The sequence below is a fragment of the Scyliorhinus torazame genome, chromosome 13 (genome assembly GCF_047496885.1).
Source record: "Scyliorhinus torazame isolate Kashiwa2021f chromosome 13, sScyTor2.1, whole genome shotgun sequence".
Taxonomy (NCBI): Eukaryota; Metazoa; Chordata; class Chondrichthyes; order Carcharhiniformes; family Scyliorhinidae; genus Scyliorhinus; species Scyliorhinus torazame.
This window is the reverse complement of record NC_092719.1, coordinates 161966887-161981714: the sequence shown is the minus strand read 5'-3', so window position 1 is coordinate 161981714 and position 14828 is coordinate 161966887. Positions and strand designations below refer to the sequence as shown.

At 49.7% G+C, this 14828-nt stretch overlaps 1 protein-coding gene across 1 annotated transcript in view; it reads right to left on the bottom strand.

The window, feature by feature from the left end:
* Nucleotides 1-14625, bottom strand: part of LOC140387634 (calcium-dependent secretion activator 1-like) — a 513343-nt gene extending 498718 nt beyond the window's left edge. Inside the window, exon 1 of the mRNA XM_072470829.1 lies at nucleotides 13974-14625. Coding sequence (XP_072326930.1) covers nucleotides 13974-14309 — 336 coding nt within the window. The 5' untranslated portion in view covers nucleotides 14310-14625. The remainder of the gene's footprint in view (nucleotides 1-13973) is intronic.
* Nucleotides 14626-14828: the final 203 nt, after the last annotated feature.

Here is a 14828-nt window from a genome sequence, read left to right as displayed (position 1 = left end):
TGCACCTGTTTGCGGACATTTGCGAGATCCCGCACAGGTCCCCGCTTGAGCCGTTGGATGAGCCAGTATCTTAAAAGGTTCAGGGCGACCGTCACTTGACGGCCACTGGGAGTGGTTGTCCTCCTCCTAACCCTTGCGGTGCCAGGTGAACCAGCATCTGGCACAGGTGTGCACAGTCTCCCTGGTGAGCCAGAGTTAGAGAAAGCACACACAATCCGGCAGCCCCTTGATGGTCAGGTGCCCACAGTATAAATGTGCCCTGGTGTGGTGCCCCTTTGCACCATTTACTCGGCCTGTTGGAAGGCCGGTACTTGAGCCTGATCAGCAGCTGGCCCCTGGTTTTCCGAGGCAGGCTCCTTTCATGGAGGGTCCTCCCTGGACTGGCACTGACGCTCTCACCGCTGTGCGTCCACGAAGGCAGCAGCAGCCTGGTAGATAGCGAGTATGGCTGGCTGTAGTCTGAAATCCATGTCTCCGAGAGGGAAGTTTGGGGGCGGGGGGGAGAGTGACAGAGAATATCAGCACGATGAGGATCCCCTTGACCATCCAATACCACCAGGCTACATGGTCACCCTGAGTTGTACTGCTGCGCCACCTCAACATGCCCCCCTGCCCCACACCGACCCCTTTGAAATGACGCGTCCACACTGCATCCTTGTCCCCATCAGTGACCACCCAGCCTGGTGATGTGGAGAGCCTCTATCCTCACTACCCTTCCCTGCCAACAGGAGTACTGGTGGCTGCTGCAAGCAACCAGTGTAAGCGATAAGCTCGACCCCGGTCCTGTTTCTCCGAGTGGGTTCTACTGTGGATCGCCTCACTGGTTGGGCAACTGGTTGTGTGATGGAGACATTCATAATGTGCAGTCATTCATCTCCATGATAAGAGCCTGGAGTGCGGGCAGGTCGTACATTATGGGGGTGAGCAAGGGAAGCGTGCGTTTGCTTGGACCTCAGCTTCAGTGTGATGTGGAATCTGTGCTTTACACACAGTTAGTGACAGGGAGCTGGTCAGGTTTTGTGGCTGGATGCGACATGGATGGGTTCAGGGGTGCGGTGGACAGGCAGAGACATCTTGATCCTCAAGGGTGGGCTAGCTGACAGTGTCACTGGTGGGGCTTTTACTCTTCAAACAATTTTAATGAGGTATTTTTGCCATTACAAACAACAACAGTATAAAAACAATGTACAAAGAACAATAAATGTAGTGAAAACACCGACTCCCATCTCTCCAGGTTCCGCCTATTTAACCCCCTATTCTACGCTACCCAACCCCCCCCCCCCCCCCAACCGCTGACGATTAATTCTCCGCGAAGAAGTCGATGAACGGTTGCCACCTCCGGGCGAACCCTAACAATGACCCTCTCAAGGCGAACTTAACCTTCTATAGGCCGAGATTGCTCACCATGTCGGTTAACCAGGTCTCCGACTTCGGGGGCTTTGAGTTCCTCCAAGCTAATAATATCTGTCTCCGGGCTACCAGGGAGGCAAAGGCCAGAACATCTGCCTCTTTCTCCTCCTGGCCTCCCAGATCTTCCGACAGCCCAAAAATCGCCACCTCTGGACTAATTGCCACCCTTGTTTTCAATACTCTGGACATGACGTCCGCAAACCCCTGCCAATATCCCCCAAGTTTTGGACATGGCCAGAACATGTGGACATGGTTCGCTGGTCCTCCCGCACATTTTACACACCTGTCCTCTACCCCAAAGAATCTACTCATCTGGGCCACTGTCATGTGGGCACGATGGACCACCTTGAATTGGATCAAGCTGAGCCTGGCGCATGTAACGGTCGCGTTGACTCTGCTCAACGCGTCTGCCCATAAGCCATCCTCCATCTCACCCCCAAACATCTCCTCCCACTTACGCTTCAGCTCCTCGGTCTGCGTCTCCTCCGCCCCCATAAGTTCTTTGTAAATGTCCGAGACGCTCCCCTCTCCCACACATTCCCTAGAATGAGGCTTTGACTCTGAGAGGAGTTGTGTGCCAGTGAGGGTCCCTGCTTCCTCTGTGCTACTGAGGAGTGCACTGAGGAGTGCCAACACCTGGTGAGCCATCGACTGTGCATGGCCATTGCCCATCCCCTTGATGATATTGATGGTATATGAGGGTATCCAGAGGGGAGGTTTGGGTGGGTTGATACATGTCCAGAAGCCCTCAGAGCATTTGCAGCACACTGTCAGCAGCCTCAACAGCCAGGAGCCTTAAGGTGCAGCCATGGGGTGGGTTTAAACAAATTTATGCAACAATGGGGGTCTCAGCCAGGGCGCCCCATTCCCGAGGGGAACGCCCCAAGTCCATGCACTTGTCACCATGTTGTTCCCTGCTACTCTCTGAAGTGCAGGCATACACTCCCCCAGCAAGCCCAAAATGTTTCAAAGGTTTGCTTACCTCCTTGGGTTGATGCAAGTGGTTTCTACTGTTGTTGAGCTAAAACTTTGTTAAATGCATTCAAATGAAGGTTGGGAAAGAAAAAACAATGATTTCTCATTGGAATTATTTGCATACGTGTCCTTAAGTTTATAGATTGCAAGGACAGCACGGTGGCGCAGTGGGTTAGCACTGCTGCCTCACGGCGCTGAGGTCCCAGATTCGATCCCGACTCTGAGTCACTGTCCGTGTGGAGTTTGCACATTCTCCCCGTGTTTGCGTGGGTTTCGCCCCCACAACCCAAAGATGTGCAGGGTAGGTGGATTGGCCATGCTAAATTGCCCCTTAATTGGAAAAAATGAATTGGGTACTCTATTTAAAAAAAATTTTAAGTTTACAGATTGCAATCAAACCTCAACAAGTCCTTTAACTTCGAAGAAAACTCTGCAACGTATGCAATTGTGACAGCCAAACATGTTTCAGGTTATTTGATTAGAAGTATATTTTGGCTTTGTCTTCAGCAAATGTATACGGAAGTGACCAACGATTGAGTGTGATGTTGGGTAACTTGACCTGTAATGTTTCAATGGCAGGACTGAGTTTAGGAATAGATGCTGAGGAGTAAGGCTCAAGCGAATTTTAAACAAAATGAGAAAATAAAAAGAGAATGAGTTGCAAAGGAAGATTCACAATACGAATCAAGACAATAAGAAACAGCATGAATATAATGTGGATGCAGTACATACCAAGTATATCTAAATGTTGTGTATTATCATACAAATATAGCACATTTAGAAGCCAAAGGATACTTTGGACACATATACTGTATAATTCACAAAATAATAAAAATATGGGCGTCATGGTAGCACAGTGGTTAGCACAGTTGCTGTCTGCACATTCTCCCTGTGTCTGCGTGGGTTTCCTCCGGGTGCTCCGGTTCCCTCCCACAGTCCAAAGATGTGCAGGTTAGGTGGATTGGCCATGCTAAATTTCCCTTAGTGTCCAAAAAGGTTAGGTTGGGTTGCTGGGTTATGGGGTTAGGGTGGAGGCGTTGACCTTGGGTAGGGTGCTCTTTCCAAGAGCTGGTGCAGACTCGATGGGCCAAATGGCCTCTTTCTGCACTGTAAAGTCTGTGATTCTATGATGCATTGATTAAAAAAATAATAATAGACAAATAAGAGTAATTCCAAAAGAATAATTTAGTCAATGACTTCAGGCAACATTGCGACACTTGACGGAAAGTGAAGCAGATTATGACAGTCAAATGAAACCCAAAATGAGTTGGCTGGTTCAATTTCGCTTGCTGGGATTTCTTATTCTGCAGAACATACAGTCTAGGCCTTTCTTTCACTGCAATGAATTTTAAATTTCTGGCATTACTACTTATTATAATAAACAAATGGCTGATCAGAGGTAATGTCTCGGCCAACTTTCATGGAATCAGGTTGAAACAAAGTACGTATGCTGGAGCCATGCCCCACTCGGGGAGGGCTTCTGTAAAATTCAATCAACGATGTAGACGTCATTGGCAAGGAAACAATTTATTGCCTACCCTTGTACAACTGAGTAGTTTGCTAGCCATTTCAGAGGGCATATAAAAGACCCAGCAACATTGCTGAGAGTCTGGAATCTCGTGCAGTCCAGACTGGGTATGGGCAGCAGATTTTATTCCTTAAAGGACATTATAATTTAAATGATTTTTTAAAAAATGACAATGCAGCAATTTCCTGGTCACCATTACCGGTACTCAATGTTCCTTCTAAAATGTTCTTGTGAGTAACCAGTCAATTTTTTAATCTTGTGGTACTTTATAAAGGAACAGGTTTTACGTGTCACTTTCCATGTTGTTCCAACACACATGGGCTGCTTAGTGGGAAAATTGCTGACAGCACCTGATATGTCATCAATTAGGACGGAAAACGCAGAGTGAATTAACTATGGCTTTAATTGACTTACAACAGAGCTGGCAGCGTGCCCCAGAATGAGGCAGTGTGAGAGGTCGGCAGCTTATATACACAGGCCCTAGGGGGAGGAGCCACGGGCAGAGCCAACACCGTACAACATGTAATATAGTGGCAATACTGTACAACACGTGGTTTCACCACATTCACCCCCTGTTTAAAAAAAGTCCGGCGGGGGTGAAGTGAACAGGTTGCATCAGAGATTGAGTCTGACGGGGGCTTTGATTGTCCGCCGTGACCGCCTCAGTTCCGGCTGTGGTGTGGGTATCAAAGTCGGCTGAAGCGTTGAGGCCTGCGTGCCCGGGAAGAAGACAGCTTCTGTGTTCTCAGGCGGGTGGGCAGCAATGGGGGAAGGGGGTATAGGGTCGGGTCGAGTAGTATGGGGAGGGGAGGAATAGAGTCGGGAGCGCCGGTGACAGTCGCTGGGGAACCTGCGGGTGCCAAATCCCGAAAGGAGACTGTGTCCTCCCGCCCGTCATGGTGAGCCACATAGGCGTACTGGGGATTTGCATGGAGGAGAAGGACCCTCTCTACCAGAGGATCCCTCTTATGAGTCCTTACATGTCATCGGAGGAGGTCGGGTCCTGGAACCGTCAGCCAGGTCGGGAGCGAGACCCCTGAGGTGGACCTTCTGGGGAAGGCAAACATCCTCTCATGGGGGATCACATTAGTAGCGGTGCAGAGAAGCGACCGGATGGATTGGAGCGCCTCGGGAATGACCTCCTGCCAGCGGGAGACCTCTAGACCGTAGGGCAAGAAGGACGGCCGTCCAGACCGTCGCGTTCTCCCTCTCCACCTGTCCGTTCCCCTGGGGATTGTAGCTGTTGTCCTGCTTGAGGCAATGCCCTTGCTAAGCAGGAACTGACGCGGCTCATTACTCGTGAAGGAGGAACCCCGATCACTATAGGTGTAAGTGGGGAAACCGAACAAGGTGAAGACACTGCTCAGGGCCTTGATGACTGTGGCAGAGGTCATGTCTGGGCATGGGATGGCAAAAGGGAAACGTGAGTACCCATCAAGGATGTTGAGGAAGTACACGTTACGGTCAATGGAGGGGAGGGGCCCTTTGAAATCAATGCTGAGGCATTCAAAGGGGCGTGAGGTCTTTACCAGGCGTGCTCTATCTGGCCGATAGAAGTGTGGTTTGCACTCCGCGCAGACCTGGCAGTCCCTGGTCATGGTCCTGACCGCCTCGATGGAGTAAGGCAGGTTGCGGGCCTTGACATAATGGAAAAGCCAGGTGACAGCGGTCATTGTGGAGGGCCCGCAGTCGGTCTACTTGTGCGCTGGCACAAGTACCGCGGGAAAGGGCATCTAGGGGCTCATTCAGCTTCCCAGGACGATACTGGATATCATAGTTGTAGGTGGAGAGTTTGATCCTCCACCTCAATATCTTATCGTTCTTGATCTTGCCTCGCTGTGTGTCACTGAACATGAAGGCAACCGACCGTTGGTCAGTGAGGAAAGTGAATCGCCTGCCGGCCAGGTAATGCCTTCAATATCGCACAGCTTCGACAATGGCTTGGGCTTCCTTTTCGACAGAGGAGTGCCGAATACGGAGGCATGGAGGGTATGGCAGAAGAAAGCCACGGGCCTTCCTGTCTGGTTGAGGGTAGCGGCCTGGGCAAAGTCAGACGCATTGCACTCTACCTGGAATGGGATGGATTCATCCAAAGCGTGCCTCGCGGCTTTGGCAATATCCGCCTTGATGCGGTCGTAGGCCAGGCGAGCCTCAGCCGTCAGAGGAAAAACAGTGGATTTGATGAGTGATGGGCCTTGTCCGCATAATTGGGGACCCACTGGGCATAGTACGAAAAGAACCCCAGGCATCTCTTCAGGGCCTTGGGGCAGTGGGGGAGGGGGAGTTGCAGGAGGGGGCGCATGCCGTTGGGGTCGGGCCCTTGGACTTCGTTTTCCATGACGTAGCCAAGGATGGCTACGTCGTGGAAAACGCATTTCTCCTTATTATATGTCAGATTAAGGAACTGGGCAGCGTGGAGGAATTTCTTTAGGTTAGCGTCGTGGTCCTGCTGATCATGGCCGCAGATGGTGACATTATCTAGATACGGGAACGTGGCCCGCAGCCCATACTGGTCAACCATTCGGTCCATCGTTCGCTGGAAGACCGAGACCCCATTGGTGACGCCGAAGGGCATCCGGAGAAAGTGGTAGAGGCGGCCAGCTGCCTCGAAGGCAGTGTACTGGCGGTCCTCCAGGCGGATAGGGAGCTGGTGGTACGCGGACTTCAAGTCAATAGTGGAGAAGACCCGGGACTGCGCAATCTGATTGACCATGTCAGATAGGCGGGGAAGTGGGTACGCATCGAGCAGCATGTACCGGTTGATGGTCTGACTGTAGTCGATGACCATCCGATGCTTCTCCCCAGTCTTGACAACCACCACTTGGAGCTCCCCGGGGTTGTTACTATGATCCCTTCCCGCAGGAGCCGCTGAACCTCCGACCTGATGAAGATCATGTCCCGAGCACTGTATCGTCTGATCTTAGTGGCAACGGGCTTACAGTCTGGGGTGAGGTTGGCGAAGAGCGAGGGAGGGACGACCTTAAGGGTCCAGAGGCTACAGATGGTGAGTGGGGGCAGGGGTCCATCGAACTTCAGGGTGATACTCTGGAGGTTGCACTGGAAGTCGAGACCCAGAAGAACTTCCGCGCAGAGGTGTGGGAGGATGTAGAGCCTAAAACTTTTGAAATTACGCCCGTACCGTGAGTCACGGCACAGTCCCCACGGATTTGCACGGTATGCGACCCAGAGGCCCGGCAGATTCTCTGGGCTGCGGGTAAAACGGGAAGGGCGTAGCGCCGTACCATGTCCGGGTGTATGAAGCTGTCTGTGCTCCCGGAGTCAAAAAGGCAGGCCGTCTCGTGGCAGTTGATCCAGACCGCCATCATAGATTTTGTCGAGACTGGTCTAATGTGATGGAGGCGGCCACGGTTCGGCGGGCTGGCTTCGGACGGTGGGCGGACTTCGGACAGCGGGTGGGCCAGTGGAGAGTAGCAGGGGCCAGCTGACGGACGGGCGAGCCAGGGTCCTGGGAGGCGGCGGTGGACTTCGAAAATGGCGTCGGAGATGCGGCGGTGGACATCAAAAATGGCGTCGGAGATGCGGCGGTGGACTTCAAAAATGGCGTCAGATATGTGGCGGTGGACTTCAAAAATGGCGTCGAAGATGGCGGTGCCCCCGACGTCCACGAGGGCGCCGCGTGGTCAGAGGCATAGGCACCCATGTTACGGAAGGCCACCTCCAGCGATTCAGCAAGCTGCACCATTTCGAGTGCATTTCGATATCGAGTGTCTCCCTCTCTAGCTGGCGACCGCAGTGTGAGTCAATGCCGGCAACATAGGTGTCCCGGATCAGAAGTTCGGTATGCTTCGTAGCCGACACCGCCTCGCAGTTGCAGACCCCGCCGAGCACACGCAAAATAAGCAGAAATTCTGCCAGCGACTCTCCAGGGCGCTGACGCCGCGTGGCAAGGAGGTGCCTGGTGAACAGTCCGTTAACCCGTTTTACATACCCTTTCAAGAGATTAATGGCTTCGTCAAATGAGGCCGCGTCCCGGAAGATGAGAAAAATTTGCGGGCTCACCCGAGAGATGAGGACTCGCAGCTTATGCTCCTCGGTGACGGCGACAGAATTGATGAAAGATTCTAGACAGCGTAGCCAGTGTGCGAAGATGACATCGGCGTTGGCTAATTGGGGGACTATCTACAGGAGGTCCGGTTTGAGGCCCGGATCCATGTTAAACAGCTCTTTAATTTAATGTAAGTCAATTAAATTGATATGCCATCAATTAAGATGGAAAACGCAGAGTGAATTAACTATGGCTTTAATTGACTTACAACAGAGCTGGCAGCGTGCCCCACAATGAGGCAGTGTGAGAGGTCGGCAGCTTATATACCCAGGCCCTAGGGGGAGGAGCCACGGGCAGAGCCAACACCGTACAACATGTAATATAGTGGCAATACTGTACAACACGTGGTTTCACCACATTCACCCCCTGTTTAAAAGAAGTCCGGCGGGGGTGAAGTGAACAGGTTGCATCAGAGATTGAGTCTGACGGGGGCTTTGATTGTCCGCCGTGACCGCCTCAGTTCCGGCTGTGGTGTGGGTACCAAAGTCGGCTGAAGCGTTGAGGCCTGCGTGCCCGGGAAGAAGACAGCTTCTGTGTTCTCAGGCGGGTGGGCAGCAATGGGGGAAGGGGGTATAGGGTCGGGTCGAGTAGTATGGAGAGGGGAGGAATAGAGTCGGGAGCGCCGGTGACAGTCGCTGGGGAACCTGCGGGTGCCAAATCCCGAAAGGAGACTGTGCCCTCCCGCCCGTCATGGTGAGCCACGTAGGCGTACTGGGGATTTGCATGGAGGAGAAGGACCCTCTCTACCAGAGGATCCCTCTTATGAGTCCTTACATGTCATCGGAGGAGGACGGGCCCTGGAACCGTCAGCCAGGTCGGGAGCGAGACCCCTGAGGTGGACCTTCTGGGGAAGGCAAACATCCACTCGTGGGGGGTCACATTAGTAGTGGTGCAGAGAAGCGACCGGATGGATTGGAGCGCATTGGGAAGGACCTCCTGCCAGCGGGAGACCTCTAGACCGTAGGGCAAGAAGGACGGCCGTCCAGACCGTCGCGTTCTCCCTCTCCACCTGTCCGTTCCCCTGGGGATTGTAGCTGTTGTCCTGCTTGAGGCAATGCCCTTGCTAAGCAGGAACTGACGCGGCTCATTACTCGTGAAGGAGGAACCCCGATCACTATGGACGTAAGTGGGGAAATCAAACAAGGTGAAGACACTGCTCAGGGCCTTGATGACTGTGGCAGAGGTCATGTCTGGGCATGGGATGGCAAAAGGGAAACGTGAGTACCCATCAAGTATGTTGAGGAAGTACACGTTACGGTCAATGGAGGGGAGGGGCCCTTTGAAATCAATGCTGAGGCATTCAAAGGGGTGTGAGGTCTTTACCAGGCGTGCTCTATCTGGCCGATAGAAGTGTGGTTTGCACTCCGCGCAGACCTGGCAGTCCCTGGTCATGGTCCTGACCGCCTCGATGGAGTAAGGCAGGTTGCGGGCCTTGACATAATGGAAAAGCCAGGTGACAGCGGTCATTGTGGAGGGCCCGCAGTCGGTCTACTTGTGCGCTGGCACAAGTACCGCGGGAAAGGGCATCTAGGGGCTCATTCAGCTTAACAGGACGATACTGGATATCATAGTTGTAGGTGGAGAGTTTGATCCTCCACCTCAATATCTTATCGTTCTTGCTCTTGCCTCGCTGTGTGTCACTGAACATGAAGGCAACCGACCGTTGGTCAGTGAGGAAAGTGAATCGCCTGCCGGCCAGGTAATGCCTTCAATATCGCACAGCTTCGACAATGGCTTGGGCTTCCTTTTCGACAGAGGAGTGCCGAATACGGAGGCATGGAGGGTACGGGAGAAGAAAGCCACGGGCATCCTGACTGGTTGAGGGTAGCGGCCAGGGCAAAGTCAGACGCATTGCACTCTACCTGGAATAGGATGGATTCATCCAAAGCGTGCATCGCGGCTTTGGCAATATCCGCCTTGATGCGGTCGTATCAATTAAATTGATATGCCATCAATTAAGATGGAAAACGCAGAGTGAATTAACTATGGCTTTAATTGACTTACAACAGAGCTGGCAGCGTGCCCCACAATGAGGCAGTGTGAGAGGTCGGCAGCTTATATACCCGGGCCCTAGGTGGAGGAGCCACGGGCAGAGTCAAAACCGTACAACATGCAATATAGTGGCAATACTGTACAACACGTGGTTTCACCACAGCACCTTGCTGCTAACCTCGAAGAAAGCTGCCAACAAAGGTCTAGCAAGCTCAAGGTGCAGAGTGCACCTCTCGTTTGGTCACCAGCTATTTAAATAACTGAACCTAAATTCCAGGCTTTTATGGAGGGATTTGAACTCTAGTCCACAGGTCATTAGTCCAGGTTTCTAGATGGTTAGTTCAGTAACATAACCACTACTCTACCATACCCCACAATCTGTCAAAGAGACGAGAATCTTATCTTTAACTTGTTGATACCAGAAAGCTGAGATTAAACTCCAGCTGGCCCTCTCTCCAGTAACACTTTAACTGGAACATGGATTATGGGAGAGTAATTTCATTGACCTGCCTTCAATTATATTGTTCCACATACTTACTACTGCCAGTATTAGCACCGTCCAGGGTGTAGGAGCTAGTTTTATTGACACCCCTTCCACAGGCATCCATTCCCTCCACCACCGACAAACAATGGCAGCAGTGTGTACCATCTACAAGATGCTCTGCAGGAACTCTCCAAGGTTCTTCAGGCAGCACCTTCCAAACCCATGACAGCTACCATTTAGAAGGACAAGGGTAGCAGATACCTGGGAACACCACCACCTGGGGGTTCCCCTTCAAGTCACTCACCATCCTGACTAGGGAATATATCTCCATTGGTTTACTATCGTTGGGTCAAAATCCTGGAATTCCCTCCCTAACAGCGCTGTGGGTGTACCTACACCACATGAACTTCAACGGCAGCTCACCACCACCTCCTCAAGGTCAACTAGGGATGGGGAATGGCCTAGCCTAGTGAAGATATCTTCCACATTTTATAGCTATTTACGTATTGTCCAATGCAGAATCCAAGCTATGCTACATCAACCTTTACTCATTTTAGGCCCAAATCACCCATTATTGTAAATGATCATTGTCAAATGCACACAAACACTCATAGTACAGATTAAGACATCTGTGATGCATTCAATATAGCCTATCAATAAGTGACGAGCAATTGATTGACATTAAAGTAAAAATAAATTGTGCATGCAGGAAACCCCTGATAAAATTAAGCTAGAGGTTGATACCAAACATGCTGGGTGCCCCAACAGCTTCGAACCACTAACGACATAAATTATGTTTCTGTGCTCTTTGTGATTCTTGGGGCATGCAGATTTAAATCTGAATTTCTGCATTATTCAACTCAAACTGGCTCATACTTATAATACAAATGTACTTAATTGTTGGGAACAACTTCGAAAGAGCAGTAATTCTCACCACTCATTATCAAATCAAATAATGCATTAAAAAATATATTTACATATTAAGACTAACGTTTTTGACACAATTTGGAGCTAAAAGTGGATAAATGAGTGAAGTGCGATGTTGTGTGATGCCAAGTCAATTTTCTCTCGCGAACTACTCCCCAAGCAAAGGGTGGCCATCCCAGCAACAATGCTTTATCACTACATTACAACCAACTGCTATCGTTGGGTGTTTCTCGTACTTCCCTCTCGCAAATTCAACTTCAGCATCTGCTACTGATTTGAAATCAGACAGAGCCTCACAGGATAGGTAAGAGAGAAGTCATCTCATTAACTGAATTAAAAAATGGGAGGGAGCTGTTCCTTAGCTACATTGGCACCAGAGAAATTGAGCAACAGTGGACAAACATACCTAGTCGAAATGAGAAAGAACACAAAAATATATCTGTGAATCCCAGAATACAAGCTGAGATGAAAGGCGAGTGTTTGACAGACAGAAACTGTAGTATTGACCTTCATTGTATTCGATAGCCATGGATTTTCCTTTATTGGAAGGAATTTGGGTGGTGTCACCGATTATGCGGATAACCTAATCCTAATCTATGTGTATAGCCGATGTTTCTATTCTTCCTAGCTATGCCATAACTCTTCAGTGACACATTGCAATTTGTGATGCCTAATAAGTCAAGGTTGTATTTTGGACATAATTGTTAGAATACAAAACAAACATTTAATCTAGCAGCATGTAGAGTACTTCTGTGATGCCAAAGATTTATACTTCATTTCAAATTATGCAGGACGCAATGAGTATTATGTCCGTGTTCCAAATGCAAAGTCCAGGTAATTCACAGATTAAATGATCGATTAACCATGATTCTTCCTGAAAATCTGGCATATCCATTAAAGATATTGAACTGCGGAATTATTTAAGTATCACTTCAGCATATTATTACAGTGGCAATCGTGACTGTATGGATTCAGTGCCATATTTAAATTGAATGAATTCTCCACCAAAGCAGACCAAGATTCCTTTGATTCTTTTAAGTTATATGCCATTGTTTGATGTTTTAACTATTTTGTCATACAGATCCATAACAATACAAAGAGATAAAAGCAAGTTACTGCAGATGCTGGAATCTGAAACAAAAACAGAAAATGTTGGACAATCTCAGCAGGTCTGACAGCATCTAACGTTTGTTTCGAGTCCGGATGACTCTTTGTCAAATCTAAAGAGAGATTTAGACAAGTATCAAATGTATCAATATTACTTTTTTTTTAACCTAAACAGCAGTAAGTTGGCACATTATTCGCCTCAGAGCTTGGGATTTACAGTGACTTTAAATGACCAATGTATTGTTCAAACCTTCTGGACTCGTGAAGTTTTACATTTAAATTACTTCCTTGCAAAATAATATATCATATGTTACAAAATGTGGCATACCCAAATAACATGGAGAATAACTGCTTACAATTAATACACACAGCCAAAGAGAGTATGGGACACTAGAATTCATCCAGCTTTTTGTTTTCGTTCTCCCCTTTCCGAAGTAAGTGCCTAACCCAAATTGCAAAGAGCAGGCATAATATTTCCAAAAGCAAATCAGACAGTTCCAGATGACTGGTGCCAGTAGGGACAGTAAATGGTGTATGCAGCAGAAGAGGGTCAGGAAGGGTAGGAGGGAATGATCTGTGGGTAACAGCTCGGGAATACAGTCTGTATTACAGGGTGACAGGCCAGGGCAGGAGTGTTCCAACTCTAGCGTTCTCACTGTATTAACAGACTCTCTAAATCTATATATTGCAGCTGAAAGTAATAGATTTGAGTTTGATACAAGCTATGCATTGTGTTGATTTTGAAATGTATTAGCACCGACGCTGGAATAACCACTGTGAGCGCCACTTGGCGGTGACACTGATCCATACATGAGGATGATGACGCCCCATGTTCCATATCCGAGTGCAGGTATGATTATTTGTCTTTCAGGACAAGAGTTCCTAAAAAAAAAATGGGCAGGTAAAGCACGTCCAAAATCGATCTGGGCTTATTTAATGGTAGTGTTTTACTGCACAGTATGTGCAGCAGGGCATTGATGAAATATGCGCATCTCAGAGAACAAAGGGACATTCACACATCTCTTCAGAAAGGATGCGTTTGGAAATCAAGTTTTTGCATTAGCTGGCCAGAGTTCGGCCTGATTGCAATTCCTGAGAGCGGGCCGCAAAGCCAAGAGCGACCGCAAAGTTGTCTCGGCTTCCCCGCCATGATTAAGAAGTCACCTTGAAGTGCTAATTATTTGGTTCTATTTAAAGGGCGCTTGTGCAATAAAGTGTTTCTCCGCAGACTGGCTCCTCTGTAACTGGATGAAGGACTGTTACTGCAGTGAGAAGCAAAATAAGCACCCACATCGATCCGTTTCCAGCCTCCCTAAGACACGGGCAATGTCAAAAGCTGCTTGCAATTTTTTATTTTTGGTCACCAGCTGATTAACACGAGGGTTAAAGCTGTTGCCAGGGACTGCGGTGCCCCCTTGTACCCAGAAAGGCTGCTCATGCCCGGAGGCAGGGATTTTTCATCCCCCTTTTGGCTCTTGCCTTACCTTTTGCTGCCTCCTCGCCATGTCTGTGGGCTGCTTGGCATTGAACGGGTAGGCGATGCATCTCATCACAAAAACGTACAGCTGGAGCTTTCTCTTCCTCTCCTCCTCTTCCTTCTGCAGCCTCTCCAGCTCCTCTTTCTCCTTCTCACTCACCACGGACGGGCTGGGGCTGGACGGTCGGATGCTGCTGCTCCGGCTACTGGGCTGCAAACCCCCGCTGCTGTCGCTCGTCCTGCTCGGGGACAACCGGCTGCCCGGGGCCGGAGGCTGCACTTCCTTGCTCTCCTCCTCGACTATCTCCTCCGATTCCTCCTCGCTAGACGACGGGTCCAACATCGTGGGTCCGCTGCCTGCACACACTCACTGACACTGTGAACACAGAGCAGAGGGACAAGAGACTGCAGGTAGCGTGTGCCAGGAAAGCCAGGCAAGAGAGGAAGCTCTCTCTCTCTCTGTGCTTTGCCCGGATTGTCAGCAAGCAGGAAGCCGACTGCTTTCGTTTGTGTGGTTTAACTCTGCTCTCACCGAGGGAAGATTAGGGGTGGAGGGGATGTGCAAAGCTCAGGATCGAGGCTTTATTCAACCACAATCCCTTTCTGCCAGCCGGATTCTGTCAATACAATGTGATCGATGGCCAGCACTTCCTGCTCCAGGTCTGCAACGTCGCGAGGAGCGGAAAAAAACAATTTATTCAGGAGGGTCACAGAAAAGAGCACCTATTCACTGCCAAGATTATTCGCTTAAGAATCTGATTCGACTGGCAAATGTGTAACAATATTTCACACCCATTGTAAGGGGGGGGGGGGGGGTCTCTTTTCATTGGCATATCTCATGTCAAAGTATTGAACAGAAACT